This window comes from Oryctolagus cuniculus, chromosome 11, assembly GCF_964237555.1.
Source record: "Oryctolagus cuniculus chromosome 11, mOryCun1.1, whole genome shotgun sequence".
NCBI lineage: Eukaryota > Metazoa > Chordata > Mammalia > Lagomorpha > Leporidae > Oryctolagus > Oryctolagus cuniculus.
This window is the reverse complement of record NC_091442.1, coordinates 66874880-66898829: the sequence shown is the minus strand read 5'-3', so window position 1 is coordinate 66898829 and position 23950 is coordinate 66874880. Positions and strand designations below refer to the sequence as shown.

Sequence of the window (23950 nt, the reverse complement as noted above, 5' to 3'; positions counted from 1 at the left end):
TAATTTTTCCTTTAATGTTACATCTAGTCATTACTATAAGCATTATGGAAATAATAGGTAAAATAATTAGAAAAAGAAAACTGTTAATTCCACTTTTTGGATTTTTTTTATCTCAAAAACAGAATTGTCAAAACTTTTTAAATAAGTAGAATTCAGTGAAGTAAAAATTAAGATAAAAATTAATTTCTTGTGTATAACCAGTTAGAGATATAGAAAGGAAGAATTGAAATTTTATTCATAAAAGGTGGAAATTAATACAGGGGCCAGGGCTGTGGTATAGCGGGTAAAGACACCGCCTGCAGTGCCAAGCATCCCAGATGGGCGCAGATTCAAGTCCCAGCTGCTCCATTTCCAATCCAGCTCTCTGCTATGGCCTGGGGAAAGCAGAAGATGGCCAAAGACCTTGGGCCTCCTCACCCACATGGGAGACCCGGAAGAAGCTCCTGGCTCTTGGCTTCAGATCAGTGCATCTCTGGCCATTGCGGCCAGTTGGACAGTGAACCAGCAGATGGAAGCCCTCTCCCTCTGCCTCTCTGTAACTTTGCCTTTCAAACAAATAAATCTTTAAAAATAAAAATACAATATAAGTAGAAACTAATAAACACAAACTAATAGTGACCAGAAATGTTTAAGACTGAAATAGTTACAAAACTTTGATAAAAACACTGATACACAGATATGCACATCATTTTTTTGTGGGAAGACAATATTATAAAATAGTTATTAGAATCCCAAGGAGATTGTTTTTAGACTCAGCTATGATTTTAAAAGTTATCTGGAATAATAAACATATGGGGAGAGGTAATTTTTTTTAAAGAATTTGAGAGGTAGAGTTACAGCCAGACAAAGGGAGAAGGAGAAAGAGATCCTCCATTCGCTGGTTCACCCCACAGATGCCACAGTGCCAGAGCTGAGCCGATCTGGAGCCAGGAGCTTCTGCCAGGTTTCCCATGCAGGTTCAGGGGCCCGAGCACTTGGGCCATCTTCTACTGCTTTCCCAAGCCATAGCAGAGAGCTGTATTGGGAGAGGAGCAGCCAGGACTAGAACCGGTGCCCATATAGGATGCTGGCACCACGGCAGAGGATTAACCTACTGTGCTACAGCACCGGCCCCACACTACTCTTTTTTTTTTTTTTTTTTTTTTTTTTGACAGGCAGAGTGGACAGTGAGAGAGAGAGAGAGAGAGAAAGGTCTTCCTTTTGCCGTTGGTTCACCCTCCAGTGGCGCATCGCGCTGATCCGAAGGCAGGAGCCAGGTGCTTTTCCTGGTCTCCCATGCGGGTGCAGGGCCCAAGTACTTGGGCCATCCTCCACTGCACTCCCGGGCCACAGCAGAGAGCTGGCCTGGAAGAGGAGCAACCGGGACAGAAATCCGGAGCCCCGACCGGGACTGGAACCTGGTGTGCCGGCGCCGCAGGCGGAGGATTAGCCTATTCAGCTGCGGCGCCGGCCAAGGCAATATTTTTAAAGGAAAAAATTTCCTTACCAGTAAACAGTGTAGTACTGGCCATAAAATCAAAAACAAAAAGGGAAAGAATTACTAGTGTCAAAATGACAGAAGTCAAACATCTAATAACATGAAGAGGCAAAAATAAAAACAGAAAGCATTTGTAATGTGGCCGTATCCTTCCTTGAATCTTTTGTTAGAATGGGCCGGCAGCTAAAGAGGAATAAATGACCAAAGCACAGGAATGAACCATTCATAGAAGCACAACTGATCAGGAGGTCATATGTAAAGAAAATCTTGATTCCATTGTGAAACTAAAAATACAGAGGTTAGAGTGTTAAGCAGCTAGCTTTCTCTGTTCTGTTTAGAAATAAGAAACCCATCTGCCGTATGTAACAGTGTCCTTTTTGCTTTCCCTTTGTAGTATGTGCCAAGTGCTCTCTGCTGCCCCAGCAGAGCCAGCATCCTGACAGGAAAGTACCCGCACAATCATCACGTTGTTAACAACACTTTGGAGGGAAACTGCAGTAGTAAAGCCTGGCAGAAGATCCAAGAACCAAATACGTTTCCAGCAATTCTCAGATCCATGTGTGGTTATCAAACCTTTTTTGCAGGAAAATATTTAAATGAGGTATGTTAAATGGTCTTTTTTCCCCATATAGCAGCTTTTTAAACATTCATTTTTGTTCCATTGGTATCTATTCAGATCATCTTAGTTTTTTGTATATGTTGTTTTCTCCAACAAACAAGAACTTATTTACATGAAAATATTTACATGATCTGTGCACAGTAATTATTCTTCCTTTTCAGTAGTCCCAGGAACATTTATGCATTTACCTCAAAATTATCCTGAAACTGCTTTCTATCAGATGAGTCCTCCTTTGTTCCCTCAGGAATCTTGCTTGTCGTGTGGCTGTCCTGGTCTCTTTGTTTCCATTTCCCCTTTATTAGGATCAGAGTGAGACTTTTTTTTTTTCCTTTTTAGAATGTTAGCTTTCTTAGACTTGCTTCTAAGTTACAACAACTTAATGCTAACTTGTTTTCTGCCTGAAAATTGGGAACAAATTATGGAGAGATGGTGAGAAGGCAAAGCTCCCAGAGCCTAGCACACTTGGGCCATGAAGGCATATGGCCAGTGTGCTGGCCTCACTGGCCTGGAGGTGGGGGCTTTTCTTCACTGCAGCGAGGTACCTGAGGCAAGGTACTTCAAAGGAAAGAGGTCCATTTTGGTTCCTGGTTCTGGAGGTGCACAGTGCAAGATCAGGCAGGCGCTGTTGGTTTGGCCTCTGATGAAGATGGTAGGTGCCAGTGGTGGAGTATTTGCAGAAGGATGGCTAGCCACAGAGCAGAGTGGCTGAGCCCAGTTTCACTTTCACAGCTGGCATGGACGAACTACTTCCTGAGGGTGTGTTCCCAGTGACCTAAGGACCTCCCAGTAGGCCCACCTCCTGAACAGTGTAACTGGATTAAGTTTCTGCCTTCTGAGTACTGTTAATTTATGGCTTTGGGTCCTGCGTGAATTAGGAGCCAAATCACGTTCAAATCGTAGCAGAGGGGTTCCTCATTATGAACCGTCAAGGCCAGATTTCATGTCTCCAAGTACCCCCATGTTAACCTAAAGTTTTAGTCCAAGTCCAGATTTAAAGAAAATAGTGTGTTTGGGAGTGTTTGAGATTAACTTTTATTGTAAAACTGGGAATGCCCAACAAAAAGAAGGTGTCTGTTTTTTACAAGCTATTTGTTGTTGTATGAGAGCTTATTTTTTCCATTGATTCCCCCATCTCTCCCATAACTGGGAGAGTCTGCAATCTTTTGGATTTGAAGGAAGTTGAGTCACTTTGAGAAGAGTCATGAGATCTAGGAAGTGTGAAGACTTAGTTCCTGCATGAGGGCTGTGGACCATACAGAGAACTTATACTACTTTGCATATTGAAAGTTGTCTTAGTTGTGTAGGAAAGTAGGAGAAATCCTCAGAGTACAAATACTTAGTTCTCAGGGATTAGTTTGCCTTAAATGGGCAGTTTTAAACTTTGTAGCTAGATTATTCTGTAGTGTCTTCACCTATCAAATAAACTCCAGTAGTAGAGTTCATCAAGACAACTGAAGTAATAGGCTGATGGCTCATATTCTGACTGGTCTGGCTGTGGTTAGCCACAAGGTTGGATGGAGTATTCAGTCTGTACCGTCAGCAGCTGCACTTGCAGCCCACAAGTGGGCTTTCTTCAGTAGCAGGAAGGATAGTAAGTGTTCTGCTACTGTTTAACTCTGCCATTGTTATGTGAAAGAAGCCATGGGTAATGTCTAAATGAATGTACGTGGCTGTATTCCAATAAAACTTTATCACTGAAATTTGAATTTCATGTAACTTGCATTTCATAAAATATTCTTGGCTTTTGTGTTTTTAAATGACTTTTAAAAAAAATCTTGCTCGCAGGACAGTTGTCAGGACAGATTAGCCCACTAGCCTGACTTCGCCAATTCCTGTTGTAGAAGTTTCTAGGATTATAGCGTACTTTAACTTTTTTTTTTTTTTTTTTTTTTTGCTTTGTTTCTATTCGTTTCTGTGTTTGGGGTAATTGAGCACCTAACTGTGTATCAGGCAGTTTGAAAAGATTCTAAGTTTCCTATTCCTGGTCTGGTCAAGTCTGAAAACTTCTAAAGTCCTCCTTGTCTTGCTTTTCAGTATGGAGCCCCAGATGCAGGCGGACTGGAACACGTTCCTCTGGGCTGGAGTTACTGGTATGCTCTGGTGAGTGATAGTGACAGTTACCACCCTGAGGAGCAAACACAGTATGTTCACTCTCATTGAGTTTGATACTGACATAATTTAGTATACTTTATGGTTAGCTATTTTATCTCCTTAAAGGAGAGTCTATTGACCTGTGAGTCCCTCCTCCCTGGTTTGTCTCCTGTTACACAAGTTTTAGCAGTGTGGCTTGTTTTTCTATTTGCTTCACTTAGTGGCTTTTAAACTAAGATGTTTTATTGAAATTATCCTAGTACTTAATAAAATGCTAGTCAAAAAGTCCAGTCTTGAATGAGTACTGTTTAAATAGTGCCAAGACTTAAAAAGGTATAGTTTAGCTAGTGTGGATTCATTCTTTGTGTGTGCTGACTTTGTAACAAGGTTTATTTTCCTTGTTATAATAGGAAAAGAATTCTAAATACTACAATTACACCCTGTCCATTAATGGGAAGGCGCGGAAGCATGGTGAAAACTACAGCGTGGACTATCTGACAGATGTGTTGGTGAGTTCCTGAAGCTCTGTAGCTCCGTCTTTGCAGCTTTGGCTCATATTTAGTAGAAGACTCTTCGTAGAAAACTTTGTCTTATTTGTTTGCATTGGGTAACATAAATGCATAATAACTTGTTCTAACTGCCAACAAAAATCTCCAGCTGATTAAAAACTGAGGGTTTGTTTTTTTTTTTTTTCCTATATAAGCCAGGCTCAGATCTGCTGCTCTTGAAATTCCAGCAACAAATCCCTTTTCTAAAGGTTAATCTTTTAAGACTGAAGAGATTACTGTAGGGGTTTGACTTTATAAGAGTGCCTGTTCTTGATGTCAGTTTTATTCATAAGCTGTAAGATGACAGCTTCATAGGCCTTAGGAAACTAGGGACATAGAGATATGGGAGTTCTTTGGGTACTGTGTATTTTATATATTAAATTATTGGAATCAGATGAATTTGGTACTTTACTATCCTGAGGCATTTCTTTTATATGTGTGGGGAGCAACTGGGAGCAACTCGGACTAGACTAAGTTACTGGAATTAAGACTTATTCTATGCATCTGCTCTCCCACAATATGGCGCTGGGAGAGGAGGAAACAGCTTCTACACAGCTGCCTCCAGTTCAACCAATAAACAGCAGGACCTGCTCCTGATTGGAGGAGAGCAGCGTACTCGGCATGTGGGTAGCAGAGTTGGGATTGGTGGAAGAGGACTATAAAGGAGGAGAGAGACAACATGCACCAGGAACATCTATCTGAAGGAACACCTGTGCAGCCCCCGAGAGAGCCGGCTGGCGGTGTGCCGCTCCCCCGCAGAAGTGGGGAAAGTGGCAGGGGGAACCGCCCTTCCACGGAGGTGGAAGGGACGGTAGCCAACCCGGGAAGAACCAGCAGCAAACCCGGGGAGGGCCGAGCAGACGAAAGAACAGCGCAGGGTCCTGTGTCGTTCCTCCACGAAGACGGGGAGCGACATAATGGTGCCGTGACTCGGATATGAAGCCTAGGCAGGGTTTAGTGTCGTTCCTCCACGAAGAGGGGGAGCGACAATATGTATATTTATTTATTGTTTGAAAGGCAGAGATAGAAATCTTCTGTCTGTTGGTTCACTCCCCAAATGCCTGCAAGAGCCAGGGTTGGGCCAGGCCAAAGCCTGGAGCTTGGAATTCAATTCTGGTCTCCCACATGAAGGGGAAGGACCCAAGAAGTCGAGCCATTATCCACTGCCTCCCAGGGTGCACATTGGTGGGAAGCTGGGATTAGAAGCAGAGCTGGGACTCAAGCCCAGGCATTCCAGTGGGACACAAGCATGCCAAGTGGCAGCTGAACCACTGCATCGAACACCTGAGACATTCTGATGGCAGCCTTCTGTAGAGCAGTAACTCACCAGGTGGTTCATCAGTTGGTGTAGCAGGTGTTCAGAAGGAAATAAGCAAAGTCTGATTCTGTGGAAGGTACTTTATGGTGGCAGGAGATTTTTAGGTATGTATATGCACACACTAATTTGATGCCTCATTAGTGACAGTCATTTAGAGAAACAAGAAAACATTTGCTGGTTACTGAGATAACATTTAAGCAGAAATCCAAAAGAGATGAGCTGTAAAGATCAGGGGAAAGAATGCCACAGGTAGCCTGAGGGCCATGAGGCCTGACTTGAGAAACCACAAGAAAGCTGTCAGGACTGGAATAAGGTAGGTGACTGATAGGAGACAGTCAGGGGCCTGCATTGTGGTGCAGCAAGTTAAGCCACCTGTGATGCAGGCATTCCATAGGAACACTAATTTGAGTCCTGGCTCCTCTAATCCCTGTTAATGCACCTGGGAAAGAGCTAAAGATGGCCCCCTACTACTGACATGGGCAACCTGAACAGAGTCGCAGGCCTGGCCTAGCCTCAGCCATTTTGGGAGTGAACCAGTGGTTGGAAGATCTCTGTCTCTGCATATGTCCATCTGTAACTCTGCCTTCAAATAAGCAAAATAAAATCTTGAGGTGAAAAGTCAACATCTTGTGAGTGAATGTTGGGAATAAGTGCAGATCTAAATGAACTAAAACAATGAAAAACAGCATGCATGTGGGGTGCTCATTTTATAGCTCTTGAGCAAATAAAAAGGTGAGTCCATATAAATTAATGCCTCATTGTAATGAATTTGGATTTAGTATTCCTTTAGCTTAGCTGCATGAACTGGCATAATTCATGTCATCTGCTCTGTTTTTGTAAGGTTAAGGTAATGTAATCCACATCCACATTTTTCCTCTGTTCTGAATTACATTGACACTCTCTTTACATTCTTCAAGCCATCAAATTTGCAGTCATGCATCACATAACAATGGAAATATGTTCTGAGAACCGTCATTATGTGATTTTGTTGTTGTGTAAACATCATGGTGTACTTTCATAAGTCTGGATGCTGTAGGTCAGTCACTGGAGTGGCCTCTAGGACTCGGTAAATACAGGATATAGGAGGCTACTGCTAGTGTCACACAGCTGTTTTTTCTGTATTGTGTGTGTGCATATACATACACACACGAGAGAGAGAACTTTCTAAAATAATAAGAGATGGGCGTTGTGGCACAGTGGATTAAGCCATTGCTTGGAATGCCCACATCAGGTCTGAGCCCCAGCTCTTCTTCCAATTCCGCTTCTTGCTAATGAGCCTAGGAGGCAGCAGATGATGGCTCAGGTACTTGTGACTCTGCCACCCATGTGGTGGACCAGGATGGAGTTCTGGGCTCCTGGCTATTAGGTGGGCATTTGGGGAGTGAACCAGCAGATGAAATATATCTCCCCCGCCACAACTCCCCCCCCCCCAACCCATTCTCTCTGCCACTTCGCCTTTCAAGTAGATGAAAAAATACAGACTTCTAAAATAAATGACATAAAGTATAGTATGATAAACTACATAAAGCAGCAACCTAGTAGCTTATTACCAGATATTATGTATTATACATAATTGCATGTGCTATACTTTTATACAACTGGCAGCAAAATAGGTTTGTTTCTGCCAGCATCAGCACAAACATGTAATACTTTGTGCTACAACACTATGATGTCACTAGGCAGCAGGGATTGTTCGGCTCCATTACCATCTTTCAGGACCACTGTCGTATATGTGGTACATCAGGGATCAAAAAGTTCTGTGGTACATGACTGTGCGTACTCTAAACTGCATTAATGTACATTAATAGTAAAATAGCCAGATGACTCATTCTTTCCTGCAGGGAAGCATTAACAGTTTCTAGATCATGTAAAATCATGAAGGCCTTTATCACTTTTTTTGGGGGGCGGTGGGAGGGACAGGCAGAGTGGACGTTGAGAGAGACAGAAAGGTCTTCCTTTTGCCGTTGGTTCACCCTCCAATGGCCGCCGTGGCTGGCGCGCTGCGGCCAGCCTATCCGAAGGCAGGAGCCAGGTGCTTTTCCTGGTCTCCCATGGGGTGCAGGGCCCAAGCACTTGGGCCATCCTCCACTGCACTCCCTGGCCACAGCAGAGAGCTGGCCTGGAAGAGGGGCAACCGGGAAAGAATCCTGTGCCCCGACCAGGACTAGAACCCAGTGTGCTGGCGCCGCAAGGCAGAGGATTAGCCTACTGAGCCACAGTGCCGGCCTTCACTTTCTTATAATGGTATGCATTTCAAAATTTGTAAGTATTGCCTAAGATAATCAAATATATTTGTTTCAGCAGCATGCTTGCATCTGTGTATGACTTAAGACCCTGTGCTACCATGGTTAAAGTCAACCTTGTACAACCTTGTACCTCTGCTCACCAGAGGACATTTATCTACTAAGTATTCAGTCGCTGGGTAGGGTAAGGGATGACATTTCTTTCTTTGTGGTAGGCCAATGTCTCCTTGGACTTCCTGGACTATAAGTCCAACTCTGAGCCATTCTTCATGATGATCTCCACTCCAGCACCCCATTCACCGTGGACAGCTGCACCTCAGTACCAGAAGACTTTCCAGAATGTCTTTGCCCCAAGAAACAAGAACTTCAACATCCATGGAACGGTAGCATCCCCTAACCCTTAAATTAAGCCATACTCATTAATTTTGTAATGTGTTTGTCAGGAAGCCTTTAAGCCACATAATAGGTTCTCCTTCGTGATCTTTCAGAGGTAATTGCACCTGTCCCAAGTATAATAGTGTAAACTTGCCTCACAAGTGCTGTTCTGCCACACCTCCAGGGAGCAGCTGGACAGTCCACAGGGAATAGTAAAGCTGTGTCGTCTTTCCCAAGTACTAGTGTCCCTCAGGTTTTCCTGATAACCTCTGTGCTGGCTTTCCTCCCTGCTGGCAGTGGCTGAAACACTCCCTGGGTACTGAGCTGAGCTGGCAACAGCCGCCTCTTGGTGGCCATCACTAGCCAGAGGCATAGGAGAAAGGGGTGGGGGGGTGAGGGGTTGACTCAGTGCCATGTGGTTGGAAGGGGAAGTTGAGTGGAAAAATGAGCCAGAGGAAGGGACATGGCTAAAGGACACACAACTCAAATATTTGCCTCGTGTTTCGGTTACACTTCCCTCGGCATCAGGCTTGGACAGTTCCCTGGTTGAAAGGTAGAAGGCCTCCACTGCTTGGAACCCATTGAATAAAAAATCATAACTGCTTCTAAGGTTGTACAAGGATTGAATCTTAAAGCCAGACCCAGCCTACCAGTTTCTAGCTAAGTGAAGTGACCATGACCAAGATGCTTAACTTCTGTTTTTCTGTCTAAAGCAGGAAATCCATCTCTCTCTGCAGCTATTGTATGGATTAGAGTACATAGAAACACCTAGCAAACCAACTAGCACATTATCGACTTGTGCTTGTTAAATGTGATTTTAAAGCTTAGTGAACTGGGTTTTAAAGAGTCATGACCAAATATGTTTGAAAACTTTGGGCCGGGACTTGAAGTTATTCACGGCCTAATGAGAATTTCCAACAGAAAGATATGTTCTACGGTGTTTCTAAAACTTACTAAAGTTATTAAAAACTACTTTAATAGATGGAGGCTTAGGGTTTTATAAATAGCATTAAAGGTGTATGGGAATGGTTTTGATGGGGGGTGTGTGTTGGGGGTGGAGAGCATGCATCTTTCATTTAAATGGGAAAGACCCTCTAGATTTGAACTTGAAGTTTTAGGACATTGCTGTGATGGGATTTTTCTCAAGGATTTTTCGGTGATCCATATCTTGGGTAGGAAAATGAAGGTGATGGAATGATGGCTAACTAGGCCAAACTCAGAGGCGAGTGAAGTTTATTTACCTATTAGTTGTTGTAGTAAACCCACATATAGGGTCAGAGTTAGAAATTTAATATCATTTTAGCCAGAGATTGCCTGATAACATTCACTGAATTTCTTACTGAAGCTGCTAAGAGAGGAGCCAAGGACTTCTGGGAAGCTGAGGGGCAGGTGATAGAAAATTTTCCTTTTCGGAAACATGGGGGAAGGGAGAGGAGGTCTGCAGCTGCAGGTTATGGTTAGTTCCTTTTTGCCACAGTATAAATACTTTTATTTCAATCCTAGTAATCCAGTAGTTTCATTTTGACTACAGTGACTTGGTGTTAACATTTTTTTTCTTCTAAATTTTAGAACAAGCACTGGTTAATTAGACAAGCCAAGACTCCAATGACTAATTCTTCAATACAGTTTTTAGATAATGCATTTAGGAGAAGGTAAGAGCTGCTGCTGCTGCTGTCTGACTCGGAGTGTTTTGAGGACCCACTGAATCAACTCATGAGCTGGGGACTGCACATGTTGTTAGCTTTGAGAAGCCAGTGGGAGGGATGATTTGTTGGAGTGTCTGTTGCCCCAGAAGCAGATAGGTTCCTTTATGTTCAGATGTATAAAGGGGCTTTTGGATCCCAATTAAAGCATCCATTCTTGGAACTTCTTAAAAGAATACTGTAAACTTGAACCACTCGGTAGAAATTTTTTTCCTGTGCATAAAGTAAAGATCACTTATTGAGAGATCAGCTCAAGTATTGGACAAAAGACCCAAGGCTTAGACTAGAGTGAAATATTTGCAAGAAATTCCTTAAAAATCCATTACTTAGGGAATACTTAGTTGACAGCAGGAGTATGCAAACTTTCTGTAAAGGACTACACAGGATATGTTACAGGCTTGCAGGCTATGTGGTGGTCTGTGTCTTAGTTATCCATCTCTGATGTAGCATAAAAGCAGCATAGGTGATCTGTCAATGAATGAGCTGTTATATAAAAACAGGCAACAGGCAAGATTTTTCTCCAAGTGTCATAGTTAGCTGACCCAGAGAGACTGTGTGCTCTGATCCACTGTTTCACTCCCCAAATGCCTGCAGCAAACACAGCCAGGAACTCAATCCAGGTCTCATGAGAGTGGCAGGAATCTAATCACTTGAACCACTGTTTCTGCCTTCCAGGGACTGTATTAGCAGTAAGTTGGAGTCAGATCCAGGATTGGGTATCAAATGCAGGCACTTTGGTATAGGACACAGGTGTCATGATAACTAGGCCAATGCCTGCCCCAAACCCTAGTTTAGACTTTAAATGAAGTGGCACAGGCCTATCTGAATTAATTAGTATTAGTATCAAGTAGTATTGAATTGACAGCTTTCCCTTCCAGTTGTTCACTAGTGGCAGTGAAAGAATGAAGCTAATTAGTTATAAAAAGCCTGCTGTATTTCTTTGGAAAAAGTAACTTCAGAATGAATGAATTCTTGAATTTTCTAGTCTGTTTCTTGCAGTGAGGAGAGCTAGGAAACAATTTGAATTTGCGCATTTGAGGAGAGCCATTTGGAGGTTATCTTTATTGGAAAGAGGGGTCTTTATCTTGCCTGTTTGGGCAAGATGATGCTATCTTGGCTGTTGCCCCCAGAAGTCCCACTTACTCCCTCTGTTCATGTTCAGGTGGCAGACTCTGCTGTCAGTGGATGACCTGGTGGAGAAACTGGTCAAGAGATTGGAGTTCACTGGCGAGCTCAACAACACCTACATCTTTTATACATCAGATAATGGCTATCACACAGGTGAGAGGCGGGCTAGGTATTCCTGTGGGCTTTGGGTAACAAAGCAAAGAGAAGTTCTCAGTCAGTAGCCCTGGCAGAGAGTTAGAGTCCTTTTACAGCCATGGAGATGCCAGGGGACCCCTGATTAAAGGGCCTCATAATTCCCACGTGGAAAAACCAAGTTTCATTGTTCGCTTTTTCTTTTCTTTTTTAATTTTTAGATTAAGGTGTAATAGACCTTCTTGTGGGATACAGTGCAATCTTTGACTACATACACTTGCAGTATAAATTGATTATACAGGCAGTTAGCCTTTCTGTTTCCTTATCTTTATATTTGAAGCTGTCAGCTCTTCTCTCCCAGTGCTGTATGCAGCACATATACATGATTGTGAACTACAGTCCCCTACATTGAGGTGCAGAACACAACTGCCTGTTGTGTGCCAAGTTACATGATGGCTTAGGAGCAGAGCAGACCATGAGTTTGGTGGGTTGGAGGCAAGTTTTACTTTACAGGCGAGGTAAGATTGAACTTGATTTCAAAGGTAAGCAGGACCTAGAGACTAGGAGTAAGATATTCTAGACAGGAAAACCAAGAGAAGATGGTCTTGGGGGGAAGAACATTCTTGCTAAATCAAGGAATTGGTGTTTCGGGAGTTTTTGTGTTTTCAAAATTACATTATGAGTCAGCTCCGTGTCCTTGACGTTTATCTTCTCTACTTGTACCTTCTGTTAAACTTTCCTTTACCCGTCTATAAATTTTCACTTGAATGGAAAGCAGCCCAGGGCTTGTTTACATAGGAGCCATTTAATGTATTAATATTTTTAAGCAAAGTAGAGATGAGTAAAACCCCTATGGTTCAGTGCACATGGCTAGTCTTTTGAATTCTTACTGTCCCTCCCCATGCTTTTATTGTTTTGCTAGAATGTTTTGAAGCAGTTCTCAGACATTATGTGATTCCTCACATTAATACCGATTGTGCATCTAATCTGTTTTTAAGAACTAGACAGTCTGTGTGCTACCACTAGTTTTTGTCATTTGCCACTGATTTACTAGGAAGAGCGGGTCTTTTGTCACTTAGTAATAGCTCACATTCTGCGTTTGGTAGTTGCTGTATTATGATCCCTCCACTCGGTCATCTCTACCTGACATTTCCTATAGATTGGTGGTTGGGTCAAGAGACTCGATAGAAATGTGTGTTTTCAGGCGAGAATGTTTGCTTTGTGGTGCTGCTGTGTACTTCTCATTGTCACAAGATCTGGCTCGTGGTTTCTGACTACAACACTCTGAATGCCTGTATTGACAGTTACAGTGGTTTCAGCTTGAACCCGTCCAGTGAACTCCCATGAACTTTTTTTTTTTTTTATGACATTTATTTATTTGAAAGGCAGAGTTACAAAGACACAGAGGCAGAGAGAGAGTGAGTCTTTCATCCACTGGTTCACTCCCCAAATGGCTGCAACAGCTGGAGCTGGGCCGATCTGCAGCCAGGAGCCTGGAGCTTGTTCTGTGTCTCCCACATGGGTGCAGGGATCCAAGCACTTGGGCCATCTTCTACTGCTTTACCAGGCCATAGCAGAGAGTTAGATCGGAGGTTGAGCAGCCAGGACTCAAACCAGTGCCCACATGGGATGCCGGCACTGCAGGCAGCAGCTTTACCTGCTACGCCACAGCACCGGGTCCCTCCCATGAATCTTTGTCATTGAAGCTTCCATTGATTATTAAATGACATCATTTAAGATTCCATTGTTGATTGTTGGTTAAATCCATTATTCCTTTAGAAACTGCGAAATGATGATTTCATAGTTCTGTATGCATTTATTAGCTGGGAATCCTTAGAGAAGAACTTCCCTTCATCAATTATTTAGCTGTCTTGAAAAGCAGTTCATTCAGGAAAAGAAAGATAATGTTTTGTCCCTTTATTTCGCAGTCTCTGGAGTACCTTCATTCAGTTATGGTCAGGTTGAATATCATGCATATAATGGATTTTATGGACTTTAAGACAAGCTCACTTCTTTAAAATTTAAGTTTGAGGCAGATAAACAGAGCTTCCATCCTCTGGTTCATGATTCAAATGTCACAATGGTCAGGGCTGAAACCAAGAGCCAAGAATTCAATCCAGATCTCCCAAATGGGTGTCAGGGACCCAAATACTTGAAACATCACCACTGCCTCCCAGGATCTGCATTAGCAGGAAGCTGGGGTTGGGAGCAAAACGGAGTATCAAACCCGGGCACTGAGATACAGGACACAGGTGTCTTACTGGCCTGGCCAATGTTCAGTGGCTTACAGCCATTTTTTCTGCTCAGTTTGTTCTGCTTGAAAAACAAAAGGAGTTCCTTCATCTGTTTAAAGAAGATGAACTCAGTTTTTCCCATCATGTAGGAATAAGACCCAGGCAAATAGAAGCTTTCTATTAAAACACCAACCTTAGTAAAACAAAGTTGTTTTAGTTTTTGTTATTGATTAAATGAATGAAATAAAGTATGGGCAGCACTTCTGTCTTGGTGCCATCTTTATCCTGTGCATTTTGTTTTCAGGACAGTTTTCATTGCCAATAGACAAAAGACAGCTGTATGAGTTTGATATCAAAGTTCCACTGTTGGTTCGAGGGCCTGGGATCAAACCAAATCAGACAAGCAAGGTAGGTGCCTGACAAGCTGATGGCGCACACAGGTAGGCACTCAACCTGAGAAAATAAGGCTGTTCTCCTGAGAGGAACATCCTCCGAGGATGAAGGCTGATCAGCATAAGATCTTGGGTATTTATGAGCCTTTTTAAATGATTATTTTCATTCTATTTGAAAGGCAAGAAGTAAAAAAGAAAGCTCTTTGATCTACTGGTTCACTCCCCAAATACCCACAACAGCCAGGTCTGAGCCAGACCAAAACCAGGAGCCCAAAACTCAATCTGTGACTTCACATGGGTGGCAGGGGTCCAAGTACTTGAGCCATCATTTGCCTCCCAAGTTATTAATTAGCAGGAAGATGGATCAGAAGCAGAGAAGCTGGGACTCAAACCAAGTGCTCTGATATAGGATGCAGGTGTCCCAAGCGTATCTTAACCACTATGCTGAATGCTTGCCACCCCTTCTTTGTATAAATTCTCCACTGCTCTCCCTCTATTAACTGTATTTGCTCCCATACATACATGTCACATCAGCATGGAGAGCCTTTGATTTTTTTTTTCTTAAAACTTTTTGAGAGGCAGAGAGAGAAAGAGATCCTATCTGTTGGTTCATTTCCCAGATGCCTGCAAGAGTTGGGGCTGGGCCAAGCCAAAGTCAGGAGCTGGAAGCTCAATACACATCTCCCTTGTGGGTATCTAGGACCCAACTACTTGAGCCATCACTACTGCCTCTGTATTGGGAAGCAGGGTCTGCATTAGCAGGAAGCTAGCATCGAGACCAGAGCCAGTACTCAAACCTTGGCACTCTGATATGGCATGCCTGCCAGCAGTGTCTTAACTGCTATGCCAAATGCCCATCCTTATTTGTCTTTTGAGGCTAGGTCTTTGTCTTGGAGTAGTGATTCTCAATAAAAGGTGCTTATCCAAGTCACCCTCTGAAATTGTAAAAGAAGAGCCGTATTAACGTGCTTGGGCTGGGTGAGATCCAGCATCTGCTTCCTTTGTTTACAGGTGATTCTGACAGGCAGCCTGGTTTGGGGCCCACTCTTGGAGAGCAGAGCTCCTTAGTCTGCTATGTGTGAGTTCTCTGGTCATCTTGTTTAATGCAGACTCTGATTCTTCACTCTGAGCAGGTCACAGGTGGTGCCTGCTGCTGGTTGTCATGACCTCACTTTGAGTAGATTATCAGAAACCTATATTGTGAGACTGGCCTGCCCCTGATGGGACCTTCGTTCCTAACACTCCTCTGCTCTACTGGTTCTCTTCTGCAACCATCACAATATACCACACTCTTCTGCCATTTCCATTTGGTTTCTGGGTCGTCTTTCTAAATTTGATACCTGTCACAGAGGTACTCTATTCCTGGAGATCGTGGCCACCTTGATCCCCAGAGCACAGTGCTCCAACACTCAGAAGATGAGAATTGCTGGGTTCTACTGGTTATGTGTTCTTTCCTTCTTGAAAGCAGTTTCATTCCCAGCCCTGTGAAACCCAAGAAAGTGAGCAAGCATAACTTAAGCTAAAAGTGCAAAATGTTCTTTATTTTAAAAGCTTTTATTTAATGGATGCAAATTTCATAGGTACAACTTAAGAAATATAGTTGTTGTTCCCCCCATACCTCCCCTCCCACCCCTAGTCCTATCCCAGCTCCTACTCCCTCTCCTATCCCATTCTTCACTAGGATTGATTTTAAATTTAAATATATATACACAGAAGACCAACTGTGTACTAAGTAAAGATTTCAACAGTTTGCACCCACACACACAAACGTATAAAGTACTGTTTGAGAACAAATTTTGCAGTTAATTCTCATAGTACAATTCATTAAGGACAGAGGCCCTGCATGGGGAATAAGTGCACAGTGACTTCTGTTATTACTTTAACAGTTAACACTCTTACTTATGATGTCAGTGATCACCCAAGGCTCTTGCCATGAGCTGCCAAGCCTTTTGTGACCACAAACTGTCAGTATTTGGACAAGGCCATAAGCAAAGTTGAAGTTCTCTCCTCCCTTTAGAGAAAAGTACATCCTTCTTTGGCCCCTTTTTTCCACTGAGGTCTCACTCAGAGATCCTTCGTGTAGGATATTTTTTGCCAGTGTCTCGGCTTTCCTTGCCTGAAATGCTCTCATGGGCTTGTCAGCCACATCTGAATGCCATAAGGGCTGATTCTGAGGTCAGAGTGTTACTTAAAGCAATTATCATTCTATGAGTCTGCTGTGTAGGCTGCTTCCCATGTTGGGCATTCCCTCCTTTTTAATTCTGTTATTACCAGGCACTTGATGGTATTTATATGATCTCTTTAACACTTAATTCTATATGATCACTTTAACAATTAAGATGGCATTTTTATCAATTTTAATGGGATTTGGAGTCCCATGACAAGTTTTTAAACTGTACTCTTAGAAGTAAGTCCGGCAAGCGCCGCAGCTCACTAAGCTAATCCTCTGCCTGTGGCACTGGTACTTGGGATTCTAGTCTCGGTTGGGGCGCCGGTTCTGTCCTGGTTGCTCGTCTTCCATTCCAGCTCTCTGCTATAGCCTGGGAAGGCAGTGGAGGATGGCCCAAGAGCTTGGGCCCTGCACCCTCATGGGAGACCAGGAGGAAGCACCTGGCTCCTGATCAGCGCAGCGCGCCAACGATAGCAGCCATTTGGGGGGTGAACCAACGGAAGGAAGACCTTTGTCTCTGTCTCTCTCTAACTCTATCAAAAAAAAAAAAAAAAAAAAACTCCATAGGACTGTATGCAGAACTATACAGTTTTACAGGAACAAACTTCCTTCTCCCTCTCTTACTCCCCCTTTTATTTTTTTACTGGGATCTATTTTCAATTGACTTTATATATACATATGATTAACTATTTTAAGTAAAGAGTTCAAGATACAGTATGAAGAAGAGAAAATAAAATTTTTTTTTTTTTAATTTAAAAAAACTGTTCCTTGACAGTCAAGTTGAGGGCTGTTCACAGCTTTCATTTTAGGTGCGCTAGTAATGCTCACAGATCAGGGAGAACATAGAGTATTTGTCCCTTTGGGACTGGGTTATTTCACTAAGTATGAAGCTTACCAGATTGATCCATTTTGTTGCAAATGACTGGATTTCTTTTTTTGGACAGGTAGAGAGGACAGAGAGAGACAGGGAGAAAGGTCTTCCTTTGCCGTTGGTTCACCCTCCAATGGCCGCCGCGGCCAGCGCACCGTGCTGATATTAAGCCAAGAGCCAGGTGCTTCTCCTGGTCTCCCATGGGGTGCAGGGCCCAAGCACTTGGGCCATCCTCCACTGCACTCCCGGGCCACAGCAGAGAGCTGGCCTGGAAGAGGGGCAGCTGGGACAGAATCCGGTGCCCCGACCGGGACTAGAACCCGGTGTGCCGGCGCTGCAGGTGGAGGATTAGCCTATTGAGCCATGGTGCTGGCCCTGGATTTCATTTTTTTTAACTGCTGTGTAGTATTCCATAGTGTACATATCCCATAATTTCTTTGTCTTTCAAACAAATATTTAAAAAAGTTACAGAGAGAAGTAGAGACAGGTCTTCCATCCGCTGATTCACTCCCCAGATGGCCGCAATGGCCCGAGCTGTGCCAATCCGAAGCTAGGAGTTTCTTCCAGGTCTCCCATGTGGGTGCAGGGGCCCAAGGATTTGGGCCATCTTCCACTGCTTTCCCAGGCCACAGCAGAGAGCTGGATTGGAAGAGGAGCTGCTGGGACTAGAACCAGTGCCCATATGGGATGCCGGTACTTCGGGGCAGGGCTTCAACCCGCTGCACCACAGCGCCAGTCCCCCAATAATTTCTTTATCCAGTCTTTGGTTGATGGGCATTTAGGTTGATTCCATGTCTTAGCTATGGTGAATTGAGCTGCAATAAACATGGAGATGTGGATAGCTCTTTTGTTTGCTGATTTCATTTCCCTTGGGTAAATTCCCAGGGATAAGTCTAATATATTAGATTTCTGAGGTATCTCCACACTGTCTTCCCTAGTGGCTTTACCAGTTTACATTCCCACCAACAGTAGGTTAGGGTACCCTTTGCCACTGGAAAAGACTCCAGAGGTGCAAACAGCCAATGCCAAAATTAACAAATGGGATTACTTCAAATTGAGAAGTAGGGGTCTTGCTTCATACTTCTGCATGTGGAAATCCAGTTTTCCCAGAACCATTTGTTGAAGAGACTGTCCTTGCTCCAGGGATTGGTTTTAGCACCTTGGTCAAATATAAGTTGGTTGTAGATGTTTAGATTGATTTCTGGTGTTTCTATTCTGTTCCATTGGTCTATCCATATGTTTTTGTATCAGTACCAGGCTGTTTTGATCATAACTGCCTTATAGTATGTCTTGAAATCCGGTATTGTGCTGCCTCCAGCTTTGTTTTGTTGTATAAGATGGCTTAAAGCTATTCAGGGTCTCCTGTGCTTCCATATGAATTTCAGCATCATTTTTTCTAGATCTGAGAAGAATGTCTTTGATATTTTGACTGGTATCACATTGAATCTGTAAATTGCTTTTGGAAGAATGGACGTGCAAAATGGATATTAAAACAGGCCAGATTTTCTGGGTCTGTTGAGTACTCTGGTTTAATCTGGGATTTAATGCTTGCTTGTTGAAATGCCTGCCTTTCACTTCATTCCCTTTACAACCCTCTTAATGGAATTTGTTAAACTTAGCTTAATTAACTTTTGCGTTTTCTTAGCTTAAGAATTCTAAGACCCTATTCTTAAAGTCTAGTCACTTTCCACTACAAATTTCATTATCCTCTGAACCGGCCTCTTCATCCAAAGGAGATAGGGAAGCAGGGAAGAGCATTTGATCTTAACATGTTGTATTGAGGTTGGTGGCAGAGCTGATGGAGGAGGCTGCGACAGCAGGGCTCTGAGGATTACATGTGGGGAAGGAGTCTGAAAGGGAAAGTAGGAAGATGTGTCAGCTGGCTGCTCAAGGAACAAGCTGTTTCTTTTCTTCAAGTTAACGGTGCCATCTAAACGTTAAAAGCAGCAAGTTCCCCTCCCCTAGCAATCCAAAGGAAGCCTGGTTCCTTGGAAGCTGTTTGAACAATAACTCAAATTTATTGAGTGTTCAGTGTATGACAGGTGTTAGTCTATTTGAAATTTATATTTTATATAAATTTATAATTATATATAAATTTATATAAAAATATATAAATTTGTATATTTATATATATATAATATATAATATATAACAATATATATTATATATAATATATTTTATATAATATTTATATATAGTATTTATATATAAGATATATATAAATTTATATATAAAATTTAATTTATATATAAATTTAAATTTATAATTATATAAATTTATAATTTAAGATTTGCTTTATGTATTTGAAAGGCAGGGTTACAGAGAGAGGGAGATCTGTGATCCACTGTTTCACTCTCCAAATGGCTGCAATGGCCAGAGCTGGGCTGATCCAAAGCCAAGAGCCAAGAGATTCTTCCATGTCTCATACAGGGTCCCACGTACTTGGGCCATTTTCCAATGCTTTCTCAGGCACATAAGCAGAGAGCTGGATCGGAAGTGGAGCACCTGGGACTTGAACCAGTGCCCATATGGGATGCCAGTGCTGCAAACAGCAGCTTAACCTGCTGCACCACAGCACTGGCCCGTTAGGCAGAGAGATACTCCATCTGCTGATTTACTTCCCACATGCCTCTAATAGCCAAAGCTGGGACAGGTGGAAACCAGGAGCCAGAAAGGCCATCTGGGTCTCCCACACAGGTGGCAGGGACCAAAGTACGTGAGTCATCACTGCTGCTTCCTAGAGTACACATTAGCAGGAAACTTGATTGGAAGCAGGGGCAAGACTCAATTCCAGGCACTTCATGTGTGATATAGGCATCCCAAGCAGCAGCTTAAACTGCTGCTCCCTAACACCTTCCCTGACAAGTGCTATTCTGTTGTACCTGAGTCAACTCATCTAATATTCACGGCTCTGTGAAAAATAGGTATTATTATCCCCATTTTACAAATGAGGAAAACGAGTGGTTTGCCAAAGATTGCATATCTTAGCAGAGCCCTGCATTTGAACTAGGGCCATCTGATTCCAGAGTCCATACACTTAGCCAGTATATTTAGCTCAGTCAAGCTGTATTAGGTATCATGTGGTGGCACAGTACACCAGCAGCCGTGGATGCAGTAGGGAGTTATCAGGGATGATCAGTGATAAGTCAGTGTTGGAGAGTCAGACATTTCAGCTGCTGTGGTCTGTGAAAACTCTGAAGTATCTGAGCAGAGACCTGGATGTTGGGAAGGAAGTGGCCATGCAAAGTATGTGGGTGGAGTGTTCTGGGCATAACAGTAGATGTCACGGCACGAAGCAGGACTAAGTCAGGCTTGTGCAGAGGACATAGGTAGCAGTTTTTCTGAGCTGCTTTCACTTTCTGAGTCAGCCATCTGTCACCTCCAGGCCGTTGTGCCACTAACTGCTCCTTTCTGAGATGCGCATCTTCTGTCCCCTTCACCTGGCCAGTTCAGTTGTCCTTTGGGATTTGCTTTAGGTGTCCCCTCTAGGAAGTCACTTTCAGACTTCTGCCTTCCTACATGTTCCCAGCTGGCCTCACACTTATCGCCTCTTGACATATTGAGTTTGCTTTTGCTCTGGGCGTTCCCAGAAGAAAGGGGCTATCTAGACCTGGGACACTCAGCCCTTAATGTACACTGGGGGCCATACACATTAGTTGAACAGATCTTGCCAAGTGGGAGAACTAGGGCTGACACTTAACTGTCCTCATAATTGATGTTGTTTACACTGCTGTGTGGGTAGAGGTCAGATGAGAGGTATGAAGCGCCTGGGCTTTGATCCAACACAGAGATGTTGGTGGCACAGTGGTCTGTGCACCACTCATTCTGTGAGGTGGGCGCAGTCAGCTGTCCAAAACAATGGCGTCCAACTGCCCAGTGGACGTAGCTGCCCCAGGAGAGCTGGGGCAGGTTGTATGTGGATACCACAGTAGCTGTTGACATTTTCTCCTTTGGCTAGAAACATCTAGCTCTAGATTTGGTGGTAGGAGTTCTTAAATGGTTTTTTTAGGAAAGAAACTGAATAGAAAAACTAGAATGATGTGGCATGGGCCAGGGGAAAGAGAACTGAACTAAGAGTTGGGAAGACCTCCAAAATAAGCCTTGCTTTGTGAAATCAGAAAGATGTTATGTGTTGGTTCTCAAGTGTCACTTGGAGATGTCGAGTAAGCGGATCCAGCCAAAGCAGCCCAATATGGGAGTTCTCTGCTTTGTCCTGTAGTCGCAGTGCTTTTCACTGAATGGATTTGGGGGGACTTGCTGGCATGCTTTGAAGCGTGTCTTTGAAAGTCCTACATGAACGTGAATTCTCTAACATCAAGGCTTAAGTATGTGTTTGGAGACCTGATGTGTGCTCCTGAGAGCCCATTTCCTTCTTGTTCTTTCAGTAATTATGCAGCCTGGTCCTTCCTAAAGCTAAAAGTAAGGTTAACACATGATAGTCGTTGATTTCCTATCCCAGAGTTTCCTGAGGGCCTTTTATTTAATCACAATGACTATATACTTAAATCCTAGGAACATTCTCCAACAAAAGTATGGAATACTTTTTTTTTTTTTTTGTCTTGTAAAGCTTTTTCTCTTAAAATGTATGTCTTTTAATTTTTTAATTGTTTACTTATTTGGGGCTGGCGCTGTGGCGTAGTGGATAAAGCAGTCTCCTGCCATGCTGGCATCCCAAGTGGGTGCCGCTTTGAGTCCTGGCTGCTCCAGGACTGATCCAGCGCCCTACTAATGTGCCTGAGAAAGCAGTGGAAGGTGGCCCAGGTCTTTGGCCTTATATTTGTACATGGGAGACGTGGAAGAAGCTCCTGGCTCCTGACTTCAGACTGGTTCAGCTCTGACATATGTGGCTATTTGGGGAGTGAACCAATGGATGAAAGATCTCTCTGTGTAACTCTGCCTTTCAAACAAATTTATTTAGTTAGAGTTAAAGGAAGAGACAGAAAGGAAAAGACAGAAAGATCTGCTGGTTCATTCCCCAGCTGGCTGCAACGGTCAGGGCTAAGCCAAGCCAAGCTGAAGCTGGGAGCCAGGAGCTTCATCCTGGTCTCCCCCAGGATAGCAGGGGTCCAAGCACTTTGGACAACTTCCACTGCTTTCCCAGGCACATTAGCAAGGAATTGCATCAGAAGTGGAGCAGCTGAGATGTGAAGCTGCGACCATATGGGATGCTGGCATTGCAGGTAGCAGCCTTACCCACTATGCAACAACACCAGCCCCTGTGAGTCTTTGTTTATACTTAAAGATCATGTGGTAAAAGCTCCATCATTCTAGAAATTTTAAATTACAACGTTTCAAGAGGCATTACCACGGTGGACCCATGACATCTGTTATAATTCTTAGTTGTCGAAAAACTGGAGCTAGGAATAATTCTCCCTTGAATTCTTTACTCACATTCAGTGTCCACAAGAAGTCTAGCATCTCCCGACATAGCATACTACTTCACCGGAACCTTATAATAGAATTTATCCATCTGCTTCTTAACCAGGATCGTAGAACAGAATTTATCCATCGTATTTAGGGAAGATGTGAGCATGATGTGTGTTTGATAAACTTGGGCCAAATCTCAGTGACTGAATTTATACTAGAACTTGGAGACCTTTCTCTCCAGGGAGCAAAACGCCACTAGAAAGAGCTCTCCCAGGGTTGTGGCACAACAGGATTGGGCTGCCTCCTGCAGTGCCAGCATCCCACGTGAGGGCCAGTCAAGTCCTGGCTGCTCTGCTTCCAGTCCAGCTCCCTCCTTGCTAATATGCCTGGGAAAGAGTGGAAGATGGCCCATTGCTTAGGCCTCTGCCACCCACATGGAACATTCAGATGGAGTTCCAGGCTCCTGGCTTCAGCCTGGCCCAGCCCCGCCCATTGGGACCATATCGGGAGTACACCAGTGAATGAAAGAGCTCCCTCTCTCTCCTATCTTCCCCGTCTCCCCATTGTTTTTCAAATAAGTAAGTAAATCTCTTTTAAAGATTTTGAGAGGCAGATTAACAGAGGAAGGGAAAAACAGAAAGGGCTTCCATCCACTTGTTCACTCCCCTAATGGCTGCGATGCCCAGAGCTGAGCTGGTCCAGAGCCAGGAGCTTCTTCGGGTCTCCATTGTAGGTGCAGGGGCCCAAGTACTTGGGCCATCTTCCACTGCTTTCCCAGACCATCAGCAGGGACAGAAACCAGTGCCCGTATAGGATGCCGGCACCACAAGTGGAAACTTAGCCCACTACGTCACAGCACCGGGCCCAAAATAAGCAAATCTTTAAAAAAAAAAAAAATCCTCTCTGTACATCTGTTGGCTCTTGAGGCAGTTTTTGGTGGAATGGGCACTCCTCATCTCACATCTGCATCTCACTATTTTGGTATTGACCCTTTTTTTCCCTATTAGCTACCTTGGCCATGTCAGTAGGCCCTGAGGGATTGACTTCCCTTCATGTCACTGAGATCTTATCACACTTCAGGGTCTGTCTGAATCCATTCCAGAGATAATGTCCCCTTATGTTTCCCCTTTCCAACCAAGATCACTCCCAGGTTCACACTGAGCCTTGATGACTGTATTCCAAGCTGCTCAGTTTGCCTGGGGCCCTTGGAACTAGGTACTTTATCTCACTGTGTAATCCCTGCAGACATCATTTTATGGGGTGTCTTCTCAGTAGCACATGG

The 23950-nt window shown here is 43.6% G+C and overlaps 1 protein-coding gene across 1 annotated transcript in view; it reads left to right on the top strand.

Moving 5' to 3' along the window:
* GNS (glucosamine (N-acetyl)-6-sulfatase) overlaps positions 1 to 23950 on the top strand; it is a 48118-nt gene that overhangs the window by 7457 nt on the left and 16711 nt on the right. The window contains exons 3-9 of the mRNA XM_002711312.5: positions 1872 to 2078; positions 4131 to 4196; positions 4598 to 4696; positions 8512 to 8679; positions 10241 to 10323; positions 11537 to 11655; positions 14173 to 14276. Of these exons, the coding sequence (XP_002711358.2) occupies positions 1872 to 2078; positions 4131 to 4196; positions 4598 to 4696; positions 8512 to 8679; positions 10241 to 10323; positions 11537 to 11655; positions 14173 to 14276 (846 nt within the window). The remainder of the gene's footprint in view (positions 1 to 1871; positions 2079 to 4130; positions 4197 to 4597; positions 4697 to 8511; positions 8680 to 10240; positions 10324 to 11536; positions 11656 to 14172; positions 14277 to 23950) is intronic.